This window comes from Caretta caretta, chromosome 11, assembly GCF_965140235.1.
Source record: "Caretta caretta isolate rCarCar2 chromosome 11, rCarCar1.hap1, whole genome shotgun sequence".
Lineage (NCBI taxonomy): Eukaryota > Metazoa > Chordata > Testudines > Cheloniidae > Caretta > Caretta caretta.
Window position 1 is genome coordinate 63,477,294 of NC_134216.1, and position 20,142 is coordinate 63,497,435.

Genomic DNA, 20,142 nt, shown 5'->3' on the forward strand with positions numbered 1-20,142 from the left:
GCACACTGCACAATAGGAAACATTGTTGGCCAAGGACACTAGGTCAAACCTTTATTTCTATGAAAGATGCCAAGTGATCTTCAGCATCAGCATGTTGCAGAAAGGATGACAGATTTCAAGGACTCCTCCAAAAGACTTATAGCTTAATAATAACCCTCTTAGTGCCCTACGCACCACCACTACCCACCTCTCATTTCACTGTGCGCGCTCTACGCCATGATGGAGTATGGGCTATTGTGAACCCCAGTCTCTCTAGAGACAGATTTGGAGTAGTCCAAGATCCTTTGCCGGCTCCCCAGCCACAGTTTCAGGTGAGGAGTTACAAGTTACAATTGTATGGCTCACACAGCTGAGACGGAAAAGTCTCTTGAAAAGACACAGACACACCCTCTGTGTCCTGCAACTTGTGTGCCTCCCCTCAACTAAGTAAAAGTGAAACTACTTATAAAATCAATTTCAGCTTCTCTTAACATCCTTTCCTTCTCTAATTGATTTTTTTTTTTTTACTGAGAAATGGAAACTGACTTTTTATTTAAATATACAAAGGACTAGAGGGTACTGGAGAGTATTTAACTGTTTCATCATTCTTTTCTGCCTATATAAGAATTGTTTTATTCATTACCATTTTGGCACCAGCCAGAAAGATAACTACCGCCTCAAAGGTGATGGTACAAAGCAAACGGACATTAGGCAGAATGTGATAGGAGTGTCAAATACACGAGACAAGGTTGTGACTCTTTTTAGGTCAATAGGGATGATTACATGTTAAAATTAATACTGATTTACATGTACATGGTATAGATCTTTTCATCCAAAAAGCTCAAAATTGCCTGTACAAAGGTGGGTATATTCATGCCCATTTTAGAAGTGGGGAAAGAGAAATTAAGGGCCCAATAAGAGTCTTTCACACACAAAGCCCGTAGCAGTTTTCTGCACGTAGTCATTCAGTGCATGAAAATAAATTATTTTGATTCCACCTTATTTCCTATATACATACACATTGCCCTCCCCCCCGCCCCCACACACACAGGTGTATAACCAACAAGGTTCAAAGCATGTAACTAATTTCAAAGAAAGGAAAAAATTCCATTTTCTACCCTCCTTGCAAAGAAGCATTTAATAAATATCCATTGTCCATCGACATGCACGCTGAACACAAAGTAGCCTAAGGAATACCATGCATATTCTCCCATAAAGATCCATAAAGCCTTCTAACTTCTGATTTTCTTTTAAATATATTTTAATAAGCTTAGCCAAGAAAGATGCTCCAGGTTCTGATGTGTGCTCAGAGCAGAAGGATTTAGTTTAAAGAGCAGGACTGGGGACACAGGTGCCAGACATTGTGTAGAATTTGCACTTATGCTCCATTAATTGCCAACATATCCTCCCCCACCTCAGACCCCTCGGGAGAACAGCAGAGCAGCAGGCCCAGACTGGTACCCAGCAGCAACACCAGCAGCAAAAGTAGCCAATTAGGCTCTAGAATAAGTGTGGGGGGGAAGAAGGGGGGAGTGGATGCAGTTGCCTAGCAACCAGAGAGGAGAAACAGCTGTGTAGCAGGCCAAGGTTGGTACCCTGGCAGTGACTGCTAGCCAATTAGCACACTGCATTTAATGCTGATGTGGTTTCCTAGTAACAGGCTGTACAAATCTGTCTGTTGCACTCTTCTCCTGCTTTCCTCATATTTTCCCCCAGTCATGCTAGGCATTGCTGTTTGCCCTAATTACTGATTCTCTGCTGCTTCAAGCTGCCATTATTTTTGTCCCCAGAGAGGTTGGAAGAACTTTAAAAAAAATCTCCTCTAATAAGAGCTTTTAGTTTCAAATTCAGTTGAGCTCTAAAAGCTCAAGAGGAGGCAACCACAGCAAAATAAACAAATGAAGGGGGACAGGGGGCAAAAACTCAAAGATTTCAATTCACTTTGAAAGATTTTTCCAGGACCCCACAATAGACTTTTTTTTTTCTTTTTGTGCAAGTTACACTGAAGAACAAGTAATGAAAAGGGCTATTTATAACATGCACCATAAATTTCCACAATGCACAACTCTGTGGCAAAGATCTATAGTTTGCGGACTTTCGTTTTGTGCATATAGATTCTCTGGGAAATTCCAGGCAACATAGGAAGACTTATCAGTGATTAGAGCTGGTGGAAAAATGGTTAAATATTTTCACAAAAATATGCTAAAGTTTTTAATTCTTTTTTGTGCAGCAGGTTTTGAAAAAGGAACTTTTTTTTTTGTTTGAAATTTTTTTGTATTCATTTTTACCCCCTTTTTTCCTTTTGCCTCTGAAAAACAGGAAGGAAAAAAGGAGAAGGGGGGAAAAAGGAGACAGGGAAAAATGAAAAACTCCCCAGAATTTCTCATTTTCCAGTTTTGTCCAGAAAAATTCTGATTTTTAAAAAAGTAAAAAGGCCATTTTTGAATGAACAAAAAAAATGTTGAATAGTTCTACTATGATGCTATGCTGTAGTCTTTTGCTACAGTGTATTGTGCAAGCCAGTTTAAGATGGGTTAGTTCAACATGCACAAACTATTGGCTGGAAAGTTTATATCAGGAATTGCATTATTTCATCTGGATTTTGGAAACAGGCATGGTTAACTCTCTTCAGTTCTAAGGGAGATGAGAACACCAGCTCATAAATCATCTGGAGTAATTAACTCCATCAAGTGTAATTAACTATGTTATGATAAATAGCGACTCAAATACACTAAAAATATGTATCATTTGATGACTTAGAAACTTTATCAGGTTGGCGACCTTATGATATGGGCTGGGGGGGAAGAGAGATTTATCTATAGCGATAATACCCACTTGCTGGGCCTGATCCAAAGCCCACAAAGTCAATGAAAAGACTGCTATTCAATGTACTCTGAACAACACTTAAAAGTGCTAATAAAATTGTACTAATTGTATTGCACATGTGTGAAGAGCAATTTTCAATTAATCATAACTCAGTCAATCCAAACCAGTTTTCACCAAGTATGCTCAAAGGTATGTCTTCTACACAAGGGCTATTTCCATGACCAATACCAACTTTCCAACCACAGTTCTTACAGTGCTATAATTTTTAAAAATTGTTTTCTAATGGGAAAGTATTTTCCTGCCCTGTCCCTCCCCATTACTCCTGCCTCTTTTACAAAAACAACCAAACTTCAAAACAACCAACCACTCCCACTGGGTAAAGACCAAACACCTGAAAAGGTGAACGTTTTGCAAACTAAAAGGTGACTGAAAGCTTATGCAAGCAGCCATAGTGTCTACTGCTAATTCAACATATAATAAACTAAACAAAAATAGACACATTCTATTAAATACCCAAGTATTTATATAAAATCATCCACCTTTAAATAACATTTTGCTTCCAGAAGTCTCTACTGCATTAATAATCATGTATGGACATGGGAATTGGCCTACTAGGACTGCTCAATTGTCCAGCTATCCCAATATCCTGTTTTTGTCAGAGGTAAAGGAGCAGATGCTTCAGGGAAAGGTGTAAAATTCCGTGTTATACTTCTAATTGTGCAATATTATACCATGAGGGGACAGTTCGTTCTGTGCCCAGCTGGTGATCAGCTTTTATCTTGAAACACAAGCCCTTATAAGGGTTATCTTAGCTGGTAGAACTGCAGATGTTTTCCATTGTGGGCCCAATCTTCAAATATGAGTTTAACAGTTAGGTGCCTAACTAAAGGTTTAGCTGTCTAAAGTAGCACTTACATGCCTAAACACAGATTTAGGCATCCAACTTTAAAACTCTAGCCCATAAATATCTAATGTTTTTAATTTGTACTCAGCCATTTGCCTCAAGATCTTGTAGCAATAAGTGGCACAAGTTAATCAGATGTAGCAACAACAACAAAAAAAAGTATTCTCATCTGTTTTAAAATTGATTTGCAAAGCAAAACAATTGGATTTATGCCCCTTTGGGCTTCTTTGTAACATATAAAGATGACTCTGAGCAGAGAAAGACTTAAGCCTGCTAGGCTTGATTCCCCAGTCATACAAAGGTTTTTGCATACCCTCTGAGAAATCTGGATAATTTGGGTTGTACTCTATGTTTCTACCTTCTCCATTCCAAACTGACTAGCCTATTATTTAAACTCTCCTTAGATGGAAGCCCCTGTCTCTGAATCATTTTTAATCCATTACAGTACATTATAGCTTATCAAAATTCCTTGCACGTGGATAAGCTTCTTGAAAAGTAAATAAAATGATCCCCCCTGGTTCTAGACCCTGTCCTGATAGGGTGATCAGATAGCAAGTATGAAAAATTGGGACAGAGTGTGGGGGGTAATAGGTGCCTATATAAGAAAAAGCCCCAAATATCAGGATTGTCCCTATAAAATGGGGACATCTGGTCACTCTATGTCCTGATCGCACTCTCCAACAGCTGCAGCAGGTTAGAAAGGCACAATTATAACTTACGAAAACAATGCTTGGTTGTCCCCGTCCTATCCAGGTCCTTTATCTGTCTTTAAATTAATTTTCCCAATGGGTGCTAACATAAGGTGCACAGTTCTCTATTACCTACAGTCATCCTCAGGCTTCTGTTCGGTGTGGACACAATACATGGGGCACATTTTCAAGCACATCGTTTTGTTAGTGGCTCAGATGCTTCAACCTTGGTTTCCTCTGAAATGCTCAGATCAGTCACATCCAGTCAGCGATGTAACTGTGACTGCATTTTAACAACTTCAGTTGTTTCCATCTCTGACTGGTCCTCACCTTTGCTAGGTGTGAAAAGCATCGCCAGAGTAGAGATTTCTCCGTCATCCTATGTTGAAAAAACAATGCAGAGAAACAGTTTAGGGCCAGATTCAAATATCCTTACTGCTGCTGAATGCTGCCTGACTCTGCAGAAAGTGCCATGGATTTCAGTGGGATGGCTCAAGGAGTAAGGTGCCACTCAAAGGGAGTACAGGTATCAGAATCTCCCCCTTAGCTTTGCTGCACAGTGCATTACTTCCCTTTGCTAGGTATTTGATTGTCTAGGCAGAAATTATTTTCCACTGAATGCATCCGATGAAGTGAGCTGTAGCTCACGAAAGCTTATGCTCAAATAAATTGGTTAGTCTCTAAGGTGCCACTAGTACTCCTTTTCTTTTTGCAGAAGTTATTGTATCCCATTACTCTTCTCCTACTAGGTTCGGGAATGTTGTTGCTATCTAGGCCTTCTCTCCTGGCCGGATCACTTGCTCATCTCTTCTGCTTTTAAGCTGCTGGTGTTGGTATCTGTATTTTCCATTTGTGATGATGTACTTGGTTCTGTGACCTTATTTTTGCTGAAGTTTCTTCTTCAAAGGATTGCTCCCCCTTCTCCAGCCCCAGCTCTTCTTTTGCCAAAGCCAAAGTTATCCCCTACTACTGGTCACATACTTTCATTAAATGCTCTTCATCTCCTCAGTAGATATCATGCTCTGTCCCCCAGCTCCTATATTAGAGAATCTTGTGGAACCTTAACAGTACACAACTAGTTTTTGTGTCCGTAGCGTCTTTGCATCCAGTGATCTCACAGGTTAAGCTTCCCATCACCTTCATAAGGTGGGTATGTGAACACAGAGGCACCACAAACTGAAATGCAATTACACTGCAGGAGAAACACAACTCTTTAACAATGCATAATCCCACTACACAGTGGGAGGTGAATTGAAACTGCAGGGAGAACTTAGGCAAGCAGAAAGCAATTACCTAAACTTCATTATGGCTGGGAACACAGCGTTAGCATCTCTACCTTTACAGAAAGTGCCATGGGACCATAAATTACCACTGGAGGTCATCTATTCCAAGAGTCAGCATCTCCAGCAGCACCATGCCCCCTCAGGTCACAGGGAAGGGCAAAGGAATTATCTTCCTTGTCTAGGTCCTGGTCCCAAGCTGACCTGTGTGACAGCAAACAACGAGCCCCAATGGCATTGCGCTAAGCACAACCTAGGGAGTGACCTCCCTACACCCAGTCGCCAGACTTCTATGGAAAAAAAACTCCTCAGTTCCACACAAGGCTCCTCCCACTGCCCATCTGTATGACGACAGGATTTGGTCCTCTCAGAATGAACGGGTGTTTCAGAGAAGTCACTGGCTCAGGAGAAAGTCTTTCACCCCTCAGCCACCATTCCTAATCCAGCTCAGGACAGCAGTGACCAAAAACAACTATGAGCCAATGGTCATATAGAGATCCATGTGAAATGAGACGAGGGTCTCATTATAAGGGCTCAGTCCCCTTACTTGAGAATTGTTGTCCACACAATTGACACCGTTGTCTGCTCTGCCTCAACCGAGACCAAGGACTGAATGATTATGGAGATAGCTACCCAGGGACACTAGAGGTGGCCCCTGAAGCAGACTGGCGTGTCACATGGGGGACCTTGCATGTTGCTGCAGCTGGTCTGTAGATAAAGAAAAAGTTTTAAAATGTAAGTACTATCTATTGGTAATTTACGTCTATGTAGATCTTCTCCTATGATCTAGTACCTTTGAAGGGCCCATTTCCACAGTCACAACTCTCACAGGCGTAAAACTTGGGCACTTTCAAAAGTGAAATGGCAAAGTTTTTCCAAAACTAGCTGAACATTAAACAGACTCAGGAAGGGAAAACCCAGACTAGGCTCATTTTAATCAGTCTAGATGAACTCTAGTTTCACTTCTATTCAAATTACAAAAAAAACCCTTCAAGTTTAGCAATGCAAAAATACACCCAACTACCCCAAAGTAAATCTAACCCAGAAAGGATTTCCTCCTGCTAAGTGCGCCTACTGTTTCTGTTGTCACACATAGGAAAGCCTGGAATTATCTGTGACCAAGGACTCCCTTCCTGCCCTTCCACTTCTCATGCTGCTAACCCCTGCAGATTATCTTCTAAACATCACATAAAGCCGTGACTCTTTCTTTTGGCACAGCAGTAATCCTGGGCCAAAGGCAGGCCATCTCCGGTCGTGATTTCTTCCATGCTGTCTGTGCAGCTCTTCCAAATTTCTTTCCCCCAATTTGCTTTGCTTGGCTGTTCATATCTTTCTCCTCTTGCTTGGCTGGCTTCCTACCCACTTGCACTATCTCATTTGTACAATGTAGATATTACTTCACACGCTAATGCTATCACTGGTCTTGCTATCAAATCATCTTATTTCCCCAGTTATTCCCTGACTTCCTATTCCTTCCCGTTACCTCTCTCTCTTCGTACCACTATTCCTTCTTCTCTTGCCATTTCGAAATACTATACTTTTCCTCTTTGGAAATATCTTTCCCATTGTTATCTTAAATCCCGTCTCGAAGCCTTTATCCCTTCCTATTGTTTAATGCTGCTTCTAATGACCTGATGTCTCCCTTTTCTTTTTCTTGTAACTCTAATAATTTGTTCTCCTGCAGGACCACCAAGTGGTTGGTTTGTTTGGGTTTGGTTATTCTTACCCAGCACTTTGGATAAAAGACACTATATAGTAAAATGGGAAGACAACGTGAGACAGGCTACTGCTTAAAGCCCTTAAGATACCTGGGGAAATGAAAGCACTGGGAAGTTAGATTTCACCAGATTCCAATTTTAAAAAGAAAAAAAAAAATCCTGAAGTCCCCAGAACATCCCAAAAGACACTCAAAGGAGTCCCAAGCAGGACCTATCAGAGGGTCATCTTGAATAAAATCCCCAACGTAAGGATATTCCTTGCAAGTCCATCAGTGGTGTTTATTTTTGGCCAGAAAGACTCCATCCCATTATTATACTCCCCCCTCCACCCCATATTAGTACAAGTAAGTCCAATACGACAAGCTTTATAGGCCCTCTATTCCACTGGCCTCTGAGCTTAGGGTCAAAATGAATCGTGGTGACTAACCCTTCTTTAGGTCATGTGCCAGCTCAGACCCTTGCCAGCAATATCCTGCCTTCTAATTTAGGAGGCGGCTGATGACTTTTTTTTTTTTTTTGAGCATTCCAATTAGCTCCCCCTCTGCTCCCCGCTACATTGGTAATTCAGCTCCATGCATTTAAGACTGGGCTAAAATCCCTGTTTCCCAAAGAAACAAACTGTCATTGCGCTGATGTCTGCTATGTGATTAAGTGCAATTGAATGTGTTATGGTTGGATTACATCTGCAGCCAGCCCGACTCCATTTATTCTATTTAGATTCCACACCTCACTCCCGCATTAGCTGCACGACTTTCCCCGACACCCAGCTCACCTTTTCCTGCCATATAAAGTTCATTGTCACACACGTATGCCTACCCACTGCTTGGCTTCCCCCATTTCAGTCTGTACAACCTCCATTTTAATTTCTCCATTTACTCCGTATTTCCCATTCCCTTCTGTTTTGTTCAGATTATACTGTCCCTTCCAAATTAAGTTCTCTTCTATACAGATAGTTGTTCATCCCTTTCCAAAGGCTGATGATTTCATAGTGAAAATCTTGCATCAAGCGTGCCATATAATAATCTCCTGAATCTTACATATGGTGCAGCAGAATAATAGGAGTTTGTATAGCACCTAGCACGTTGCGACCCTGATCCTGACAGGAAACCTCTAAATGTTACTGCTTATATAAACACACTATATAAGAAAAAGTCAGATCTAGTGGGTTGCTATCATTTTGTAGCATGCCTGGCTCCGTTTGGATCATCACACACTAAATAAAGCCAGCCAAGTGTCCGGTCAGCGTTACATACAAACGAAAAGGAATAAAAGTCTTCCCCCAACACACATGGTTTTAATTTTCATGGAAAGGAGTGAATCCTTTTGATCCGGCATGTTGTCTTTATACACGAGTTGAGTGATCTTCCTTCTGCTTGGTCTGAACCCCATACTGAGAACTCTTTGTCTGTAAGCGCCATCCTGCCCTTTCTGCACAGAGCAGTAACTGGCAAATGGCTCTTGTATTACTCACAAGCGAGCTACCAGCCAAAGTAAAATATCTTGCAATCATTTCAGATCCCCTAGTTCAGCTACTGACTGAGCCAAGTGGCTAGTGGCCATTGGCACTGTCGGCCAAATTCACAATCAACAACAACATTATACCGACGACAGATCCAAGCAGGCTGCATGCGAAAACAAAGAACCAAGCGAGATGACTGCTTCTTGTCTATAATTTTGGGTGTTGGGGCTGGGAGGAGACAGCTTGAGCCGTGTACAATATATAGCCCAGAATTTCCCAAGCCACTCCCCTCTAACATTTACTGTCTCTGTGTTGGAGGCAGTTTGACTCTCTCCTTGTGTTAGCTTTGTTGTTCAGAGTGATCAGATTTAAGCTCCTGATCATACTACATATGCAGTCGTGGAAGGAGATCCTGTTACAATGCAGTGATCCTCAAACCATGCCCACGGCTTTCACACTGCTCTTAAAATGAAGTGAGGTATCCCACCGCGACGGCACAACAGAACTGTGCTTTACAACTGTTCCTGGGGACAGCTGTGATGTAACTGAGTCCACCACTAGGGCTCTATCTGTAGCATAGGCAGGACATTCGTGGAGAAAGTTCCGCAGCTGGGTATTCTTCATGCTTTCAGAACCACCTCTGTCACTGGCCTTTCTCTGTGAAAGCCAAGTAGGACCTCTTCCGAAAGCCAAGAAATAATCTGTGATCTTATTCTGATATCTTTGTTTACACCTATTGGCACTTCAGTCCACAAGTAAACGCACTGAAGCCAGTGGGATGATTTGTGGGCTAGGACCTCTATTCAGCACAGGTAAGGCTCTCCAGATTCAAGGCCATAGTGAGAAACACTTCTCCCCACCTATAAACTATAAAACATTTGAAATACAGATGGGCTGAGGCAATGATCTTGGTTGGCTACAGGTTTGGAGTTCAGGCTTAATGTTGAACCAGGTCGACGGCTTGTACTTCAAAAGCATCAAAAACACGGTGGGCTGTTCTTGCAAGATTTTGATTCCAAACAGTGGAAATTTCACAAGATCAGTAACTTTTGCAAGTCCCCCAATCTTAGATATTGAAAATTTCATGAGGTCAGCCCTTTCTTGTGAAATGTGTCTCATTCTCTGCCAACCTGTGTGACATCTGAAGTGGATCCAGAAGATAGCTCACTTCTGGTTTCAGAGCAGAAGCTACAGTGGCTTTGGCTCTGGAGAGATCAGGGTTTCAAATCTGAAACACACATGCTTAACATTGATGGTTCTGGTGGGGGCACTCTCTCCAGTGTAAGCGTTTTGACTGATATATGTAGTCTGACAGTGGTGACAGGTATCTGTCTTACTGCAAAGTATTCTCAAAATGGAGCCTAATGCCAGAGGTGGTAAAACATTTACCCCCCTGCTCAAGCGCACATTGATGGGGCTACTCCTTCATTGGCTGAATCACAAGTGAGGTTACTTGTGGCAACATGGCTCCCACCACTGGGGGCATTCAGAATGCCCATATTAATGATTAAAAAAAAATCCATTTTTACATTACGATTTATGTTTTACACCATGTAACTTCTTAAATGCTACTGAGAGCAAGATGGATGCAGCTCTCAACAATCCACAGATATGTTTGATTTACTGCACTGGTCCAACGTGCTTCTTTTCACGTTGCAGGACCAACCTAGCGTCTAGGAATCCGCTTGTACAATACAATCGTGAATTAAATGTGCAGTTATCGTTAAGAGGCCACACATTTTCATGTAAAATTGAAGAAACTGATTACAGCAATCCCTCTGGAAACGAGAATAATCACATGATAAGATAGTGCTAATGGGAATTTATTGTCGCCTATCACATGTGAAGCTTAGAACAAAGCAGTGATACTAGTCGATTTCACAGTTATTATTGTCAATGAATATTGCAACCAAAAAGCTTCTAGGGACTATAAATAGATGACAGGGGATTGTGGGTTCTCAATCGCCAAATCTAAGCCAATTTGGTATGCTGCAAATAGCTTAGACCGTGAAACTCACACACCCCATTATTAAATATTCCCCAAAACAACCACCTAATCTCCCTCTTTACAGCCTAATCTCTTGTTCCCTTTTCCCCATACCCACACACAGCGCTCAGATTCACCAGTACATTCTGGCTCCTTTGCATCACTAGAGCAGCCAAACAGAGCCAGAATTTATGAGTGTACCCAGCCAGTTCTCTCTCTCTCTCTCTCTCTCTCTCTCTCTCTCTCTCTCTCTCTCTATATATATATATATATATATTTTCAGATTTAGAATACAATCTTTGGATTTTTTTTTAAAGTTACCTACAATATTTTCCATTTCAACCAAATAAGACTTGACTGAAATTAAAATTTTACAAGGCACCTGTGGGAACGAGGCATCCAAATCCCATATTTCAGTAACAACCATTTGAATGGGAATTGGGCATCCCATTCCCTTAGGCAACCTGCACCGATTTTGCACCAGAACCCGGTAAGCAGATCTCAGCGACACATAAGACAACAACAGGTAAAGCATGAATTCCCCCTTCTCTTCAGACACAGATGCAGGCCTACAGCATTTTTCCACCGCGGCCCCCATTTCATAGCTAGAGGCTTTGACTTTTGGGAAGAGAGGAAGGCTTTTAAAAAAGAGAAATAAAAGGAGACCATAATGGCTAGGTGGCAGGAGAACAAGGAGAGAGAGAGGCATCCTACACCAGTACCTGTGTGAGTCCTCTGATGAGCCTTTAAGTGGGAGCTCTTTGTATAAACCTTCCGGCACCCGTTAAACTGACAGCGATGAACCCTCTTCTTGTTTTCCGGGGATGCCTCGGCCCCTGCCCCTCCTTGCTCACCGTCATTCTGCCCACTCTTTATCGTGCCTGCTGTTGCCACCGCCGCCACTCCCACCTTGACTGAGCTGAGCGATGCCTTCTTGGCCACCAGTTTCAATGTCACCGTGCCGTCCACTGCGGAGAGAGTTTGTGGGGTTTTTACCAGATGGCGGCTGAGCTCAGGAGAGGAAGGGGGCGTTAATGAGGTCACTGCGTTGAGTTGGGCCTGGTTGACAGCAGCGTAACCCTCTATGGAAGAGCCGGTGGGCTGCAAGCTGAGGCACGTCGCAGACAGCAGTTTGTCTCGTGACAGGATAAGGTCCATGTTGGTGCTTTTGTCGCATGTACTCGTCTCCACTGGAAACAGGATGGGGTCCAGCCGTCGGATACTGTCCTCTGAGCCTGGAGGAGAGGAGGTGTGAAGGAAACAGTCCAAATCCTCGCCAAAGTTCTCTGAGATCTTCCTTGGCTCCGTCTGAAGATAACGTTCCAACTCAAGGCATGTCTGCAGGGGGGACGGGGAGGGAGGGAAAGAAACCATCATTAGAAACCCATCTCAGCATTAACCCTCAGCTGCGGCAGGAGGCTAGGCATGGTAATCTCTCTGTGTCCAGAACAGTTCAGAGATAACATTTATACACACCAAAGTGGTCATGCACAAAGAAACGAGATAAACCTACTCCTGCGGTACAGACCAGCTTTGGAACTACGTTGTGATGCAATGCATGTAATAAACTGCAGAGCCATAGGAAGAGTGTCCGGTGCACTTTCTGATTGCCTCACCTGCACTCTGCCCACTAATCTGTCTCCACATGGAATTATTCTAACAAGCCAAACCTCTGAGCAGCTTCAGGTAGCCATCAGTTTTTTAAAAAGTAACATTTCCAGAGAATTGTTTAATCTTTCTTCACACAAATGTGGGATTTCACCCCCAAAATTACCCCAATCCAAAGCACTGCTCTAGCTACTTTAGGTCATTTTTAGAGGTTTTTCTGGCTCCCTTGTACAGTGGAGCACACCTGGCTTTTACTTAAACAAGCACACACATCATTTACAAAAAGCTTGATTATGGTGGAGTTAAGGTGGCCACTGCACAAAACTTGCCATCACCTCTCTTTTACAAACTATGAGCATGGACATAATGCTGTGGTGCAAAGGCTTTCTCACCCTGAGGTCAGGAGGACCACCTGACTTAAAAGTGGCCAAATGAGGGCCAATAAAGCCTTTCAGCAAATCATACCCTCAGGTATTCTTATTTTTACAGAAAATAGTTAGAAATAGTTTGGGAAGTTTTACAGAGTTTAATTAGTGCTATTTTTCACACTCCTCTACCTGAAAAGCCTGGCCCTGTTCGCATCTTGATTCTAAATCTACAAGAGTTGGCATGAGACAAATCATCTACCTAATTCATTTTTGAAACCTCTACAAATTATCCCTGAAAGAGCATGTTCATATCATAGAATCATAGAAGATTAGGATTGGAAGAGACCTCAGGAGGTCATCTAGTCCAACCCCCTGCTCAAAGCAGGACCAACACCAACTAAATCATCCCAGCCAGGGCTTTGTCAAGCCGGGCCTTAAAAACCTCTAAGGATGGAGATTCCACCACCTCCCTAGGTAACGCATTCCAGTGCTTCACCACACTCCCAGTGAAACAGTGTTTCCTAATATCCAACCTAGACCTCCCACACTGCAACTTGAGACCATTGCTCCTTATTCTGTCATCTGCCACCAGCTGAGCTCCATCCTCTTTGGAACCCCCCTTCAGGTAGTTGAAGGCTGCTATCAAATCCCCCCTCACTCTTCTCTTCTGCAGACTAAACAAGCCCAGTTCCCTCAACCTCTCCTCATAAGTCATGTGCCCCAACCTCTTGATAATTTTTGTTGCCCTCTGCTGGACTCTCTCCAGTTTGTCCACATCCTTTCTTACCATAGATGGTAAGGTTGGGTTATTAGTGTGAGATTTTTCAAAGGAGTCTATGGGAGTTGGATGCCCAATTAAATCTAAGCCTGTAAATCCAATACCTTTCAACACCAGGGCCAGAAACAAAAGCCTCAAACCATCCGAAACAGGAAGAGAGGTGAGAGACTCTTGGCTTCACGGTATAAAGGTCTCATCAGCAGGGGTATAAAGAGCTCCCACTGATAGTTCTGGGAAGTGTCTGAGTTACTTTTAACCCATCATGGATCTAGGAATGGGTATTGCCTATTTCACATGTAATTTTGTGGGAGAAATGTCATGGCTAGGGAAAGGAGGAAATATTTTGCAGGCCATTCATTTTTTATTTGTTTTTAAATGGTAGCTGTTTGAAGCAGCTTAGAGGCCTGAAGCAGAAAGATGGAGCCATGGGCACAGTGCAGGTAAGGCATTCAAACTGCATAACAAATAGTAACGTGGCGCTGCAGTGTATCACATGGATATCATTTACATAACTGTGTGTTTTGTGTTACCTCTCTGTGCACAGGGCTGGAGCCAGGAGCTCGGCAGATCAAATCTTAGTTGGTTCTGACCTCTATCCCCCTAGTCTTTAACAGATCATTTCTTTCTCTGCCTCAGGTTTGCAGCCTATAAAATGGAGGTGTTACTTCCTTATCCACCACTTGGGGTGTTCTGAGCAGGGTTTGTAAAAGCACTTTGAAGAATGAAGTGCTAAGCACTAATTCTCCCGGGTTTGAACATGGTGTGGTCCGCCACTAATAACAGAGGGCCAGGGTTTTCAGAAGTAACTAATGGGTGCCCAACTTGAGACACGGCAGAGAGGCCGAGCGCTCGGTCCTTTCTGCAAATTGGGACCCTTGTGTGAAGCTGGGCACCCAAAACCTGAGATACCCCAAAATCACTAGTTGCTTTGGAAAGTCTTGGCCTTACTCTGTATTTTGTACTGGCCGTGTACAGTAGGATAGGGGAAGGTTTGAGCCAGTACCTAACACGTTCCCTGCAGCCCCATCAGGGGCTTTGGCACAAGGCAGAACTTCCATTTTTTAAAATATGGGTTTGTAGCTCTCTTATTATTATTATTATTTATTTGTATTCTCATAGTGCCTATGAGCCTGGTCATGAACAAGAACCCCCTGGTGCTGGGCGCTGGTCCAAACAGTTTAGAGTCTAATGGTTCAAAATAACATCTTCCAAAGGAAATCTAATCCAATGCTGTCTTTACAGCCCTGTCTATATTGGGCAAGGTTTACAACAAAATATTCCAACTGGTTTTGGCACCAACAGGACCCTGGCATAATGAGGCTCTTGCAGCTGGATACATTTCTAGTCAACATCCCCATTTAGCTGAAGAAAGTCTTGAAGAAAGTCTAACAAAAAATGATTATAAAAAGGAGGCTGCCCTCCAGAGCCTTGCCCACGGTCAGGCTCCCACCAGTAGCCCTGATAGGAACTGCTTTGTAATTATGCTTAGTGTACACACAATCACTGAATCTGCAAATAAACAGAAATGCTGAGCCAGACACTCGGCTGACCCCAATCAGTGTAATTCCACTGCAGTCAATGGACGTGTACTAATCTACATGAGCCCAAGGATCTGGCCCCAATGCTGTCCTCTCACTGGGATGCTGACTCTAGTGACTGTTCAGATAGCAATCTTGTCAATTGTTTCATTGCTGACTGCAGAGGGGCCTGGCTAATCGTATGTGGAGTTTGAGTCACACGCACACCATTTCTCTGAGCCGAGTCCTGGACCCTGAGTAAACGTCTGATCCCATAGGTTTGCTCCAAAAAGAGCACATGCCCTTTTCACAGAGATGATTGTACTTCTATTGACTTTGGTTGCCACCCGGTATGATAGTAAGGGGGAAAGGTCAAAAGAAGAGGATAAAACACAGTTATTCATAAAGCTCTCTCAGGCCTGGTCTATAGGAATTAGCACCAATCTAAGCAACTATTGCAGTTGGACCCATATAAATAATTTCATGCACCTATGCAAATCATTGCACCCATACAAAGGCTTTCCTTGTCTACACTGGTACAGATACCTTGGCTGCTGAAACTGGGGCGAATTCCCTGTGTAGACACAGGCTATTTCTACGTGTCTATTTATCTGCTTACGTGGCCTGCATTACACTAGTATGTGAGTGCCTCACAATCTTTAATGTATTTATCCTCACAACTATCCTCTTCTTTAGGGAAGCACTATTATCCCTATTTATCACATGGGTATCTGAGACACCGAGACCCCAAATGACTTGTTCAAAGTCACACCTGGGGGTCTGTGGTGCAGCAGGAGATTGAACCCAAATCTCCCAGGTCCCAGGCTACTGCTCTCACCTCAGAGCACCTCTCTCTGGAGATATTGGAAGGGTAACTCCTGGGATGCACTGGGGGTCTCGGTTTATATTGCCACTGGGGATGCTACATTCCACAAGGAACTGAAGAGACTGCAACCAGCAGCTGATCCCTTTATTTTTCAGTTAGCATTTGAAGTACAGTGGCCGGGAAGCGCTGAAACCAGGCCCTCAGGTTTGATAATTTGCAAAATCCAAGAATAATGTTATGAAAGCTAATCTGGTACAAGACAGATGCTAAGAACCTGAGACTTCTGTCATCTCTCTGTGATGTGTGGCTCCGCTGACAATCCTGTTTCAGGAGTCGAGAAATTGCTTATTTGTCTTCCCCTCCCCCCCTTCAGTTAGTTTCTTTGGAAGGGTTCCCATTTCCTGCTGCACAATGCAAATCAGCCCCTGGAACATCCGCCCATTTCATCCTCTGAGGTTTCTCTGCTTGTGGAGGAGAAGAGGAAGCTTGAAACTCCTGGAGTCAGCATTAAACACTTGGGCAAGTTGTAAGAGCGTCACATGTTGCTGTTGCCTAACTTCCCTGGCTACATGTGATTGTCGGAGATGCTTTTTGCTGCAGCCTTCCCCCTTTAAATGAATGCTGAGGATTTCTTTTGCGGGAAAGGCCCCAGTCTGTGGACATTCACTTACTCTTCCCCTCCCACTCACTGACAAATCATACAAGCCACAGCAGAAATGTGCACTACTAATGAGAGAGCATTGATCAGCTGCAAGATGAACAACTGTTTCTTGAACCAGTTACAGATCCCATGGATATTGCTGTTGTGGGCACCAGTAACAATTTTATAAGCCTGTCATTCACAGTCCTACTCTGCCACTTCTCTCAGCAAACCGAAACCCGAGGCAGCAAGAATCACAATTAGAATCTGCGGCACCGGACCACAAAAGCTACTGTCCCTGGGCTATTCGTGCATTTGCTAGACAAGAAGAAGGCAGGGCACCTTCAGAAAAGAGGAGGCCTGTTTTCTATTTAAACTAGGATCCTGGAACTGCAGGCAGTGGATCCAATATGGGATCCCAAATCTCTCCAGATGCATGATAACGGGTAGTGGGGGCAGATTTTCAAAAGGCACACATTGGAGTCAGGCACCAGGCTCCCATTGACTTTGAATGAGGTGGGCTCCTTTGAAAATCTCCCCCCTTAGGGAAAAAAGAAACAAGTTTGTCAGCAGCCCTGCTGCTTGTTTCATTTTGTCTTTCTCTTCCAGCTACCCACTGTCTCTTGGGAGAGACACAGAGATTCAGGGGTTAATAAATAAAAAGCTCTGGAGAGAGAGACAGAGCATAATCTTAGGTTCCAGCGAAGAGACACCGACAGAGACACAAGGCCATTAAATCCAATGACAAGTCACATGAAATTTCAATTGCGCTGACATTGGAAAGGCTGTGTCCTCTCTTCTCATTTCCCACAGAGGGAACAGAGAGGCACTGTCCCTTTAAGGCAGGATTACCCCCACCATGACAACAATAGTGGTCCTGACAGTTTTTCAGCTTCACCACCAATTTTCCATAAAGAGCAATTTCTCGGCGAGCCCTTTTCAGGCAAGGCCTGACGCTTCAGAAACCTGTAATTATTCTTGGCTCCCCACCCCCCGCCGTCTTTGCACCTGTGTCAGTTCAAGACACCAGCTGGTCATGTCTTGCCTTCTGCCTCTGAAATCCAAAACCAGCCAAAGGAGCCCATCTCCCCACAGAGGGAAAGAAAACAACCACAAGAAAAAGAAACAATATAATGGGCAGGAAAAGGGGGAACCCAACTCCTACCCTCATCCCTCCACCAAGGCAATAGGAAAAAAAACATTGAGCCAAGAAAGGCCTCCATCTAATCAGCATTAGAAACAAAGCCGTTAACAAAAAGGAAGGGGTATGACAAGAGAGAACTCCAGCACCCTCCTTCCTGTACCCCCAACCACAGTCCCATTTGCTGTTGCCTTTGCTAAGAGCTGGTACTTTGGTGCAGGAATAAAGTTTCTTTACCCCGCACGCCCTTTTCTGCTCAGGCTGAATACCTTACCTGACTTTCCTCTCTACCCCAAGTCACTAGAGGAGGCATGGCTCTGGCTGCTGCCCTCGCTTGTCGAATTGTTAAACAACAAGCCACTTTCCTTCACCCCCCCCACAATGCATTGTTATTGTTCTTAATTGCTAGGCTCATGAAGTCCGGCCTCTGCCTTCAGCCTTGACCTGGAGGAACATAGTGGGATCGTCCAAGGGACTGAAGGGAGTCAGATGCCTATCGACCAGTTCTCGAGGTAAGAGGGTACCTCTGTCTCCATGCCCACTGAGTCCTTGGCTGCCCTGCCGGCAAGTGCACCCGTTACTGTCATTTTTGTGGTGGTGGCTGGTGTGATGTTGACCCGTCCATTGAGAATTGGACTGACTACCAGACTCCTCTTCTGAAGAGCCATCAGAGGGCGGCTTTCATTCACTTCTGAGCTGGGCTGATTTTGAACCTTGGTTGGAGAGGATATAGGTCAGAGGTGGGCAAACTATGGCCCGTGGCCACGTCCAGCCCGCGGGACCCTCCTGCCCAGCCCCTGAGCTCCTGGCCCAGGAGGCTGCCCCCCGGCCCCTGCCCCACAGCCTCAGCTCACTGCGCCACTGATGCAATGCTCTGGGCAACTGGGCTGCGAGCTCCTGGGGCAGCTGCAGAGCTGGGCCTGACCCGGTGCTCTGTGCTGCGCGGTGTGTGGCTGGCTCCAGCCGGGCGGCACGGCTGTAGCGTTACCAGCCACCAGTGCGCCAGGCAGCGCGATGGGAGCAGGGGGGTTGGATAGAGGGCAGAGGAGTTCGGAGGTGGGCGGCGGGGGCGTGGATAGGGGTCGGGGCGGTCAGAGGGTGGGGAACGGGGGGGCTGAATGGGGCAGGGGTCCCCAGGGGGCAGTCAGGAAGGAGGGCGGGTTGGATGGGGCGGCAGGGGGCAGGCAGGGGTTCCAGGGGCGGTCAGGGAGAAGGGGTGGTTGGATGGGGAAGAGGTCCCGGAGGAGCAGACAGGAATGAGAGGAGGGGTTGGATGGGGCAGCGGGGGGGAGGGGGTTCCAGGGGCGGTCAGGGGTCAGGAAGCAGGGCAGGGGGGTGGATGGGGCAGGAGTCCTGGGGGAGCCATCAGGGAACAGGGGGGTTGGATGGGAGGTGAGAGGCGGGGGTGTGGGAGATAGGAGGCGGGGGCCAGGCGACGCCTGGCTGTTTGGGGAGGCACAGCCTCCCCTAACTGGCCCTCCATACAATTTCCGAAACCCGATGCGGCCCTCAGGCCAAAAAGTTTGCCCGCCCCTAAAATAGGTGAAGTGTCCTCTCTTTGATGGTCAATCCCTTAGGATAAGCAGACTGTCTCTAAATGGCAAGAGTATGCTTTTATGGGGCAGAGGGGAATTCAGGTCCTGAATGAATAACTCAGTCCATAATCAAGGCCCATTGAGAGGTCTGTCTGGTGTACTTCAGGTTTCTGAAGTGCAGGAAGTCTACTGGACCTCAGCAGCCAACATCAGCAAGCATCTATATGATTTACAGCAATAAAGACTCTGAAGATTCCCGCTCGAAGAGGAAAATAGCTCACATCAGATATGCAATACGAACAGACCAGTGGTTGCCATCAGGGTGATTTTTCAGGCTAGGGATAAAAAGTGACCGAAGGCTTCAATCCACCTGCCCCAATGAACAAGGGATCGTTTTCTTTGCACCTTGCTTCACAGTTCAGCCAGCTCAAATTAAGGATGATTTACGAGTGACAAACAGGATGTGATTGTACTAGGCTCCATACTCACGCAAGGAGCTGGCTAACAGAGGATGGCAATCTCGCGTGTGGCCATTTCCTAAAATACCTCAGCCCGATTTCTCCATTGAAATACAATTGCAAGGGAAGTACTTTCTGAACATCACATGCTAGGAACCCTCACGTTCCAGACAGAACCCTGCCTGCCCTCACACAGATGCCTACCAGTGCCAATTGGTTCCTTAAAATGTATCCTAAAATACTGTGTGGTCTATATAGCACCCAAGTTAATGCAGGTGTTGCATACTTTGGTATTCCATTTAAACGTTTAGGGCTAGATCCTCAGATGGTGTAAACCTATGCAGCTCCAGTTACTTCGCTATACCATTTTACACCAGCAGAGGATCTGGTCTGTATTTTATGATTCTACCTAAAGCTGTATTAGCACTG

At 44.7% G+C, this 20,142-nt stretch overlaps 1 protein-coding gene across 2 annotated transcripts in view; it reads right to left on the minus strand.

Moving 5' to 3' along the window:
* The window catches only part of KLF7 (KLF transcription factor 7), a 73,400-nt gene that overhangs the window by 19,677 nt on the left and 33,581 nt on the right, over positions 1-20,142 (minus strand). Inside the window, exon 2 of one of the 2 annotated variants that reach the window (XM_048869800.2) lies at positions 11,752-12,180. In XM_048869800.2, coding sequence (XP_048725757.1) covers positions 11,752-12,180 — 429 coding nt within the window. Of the gene's footprint in view, positions 1-11,564; positions 12,181-20,142 lie in introns of both variants that reach the window. The other variant, XM_048869798.2, reaches the window with a different exon arrangement.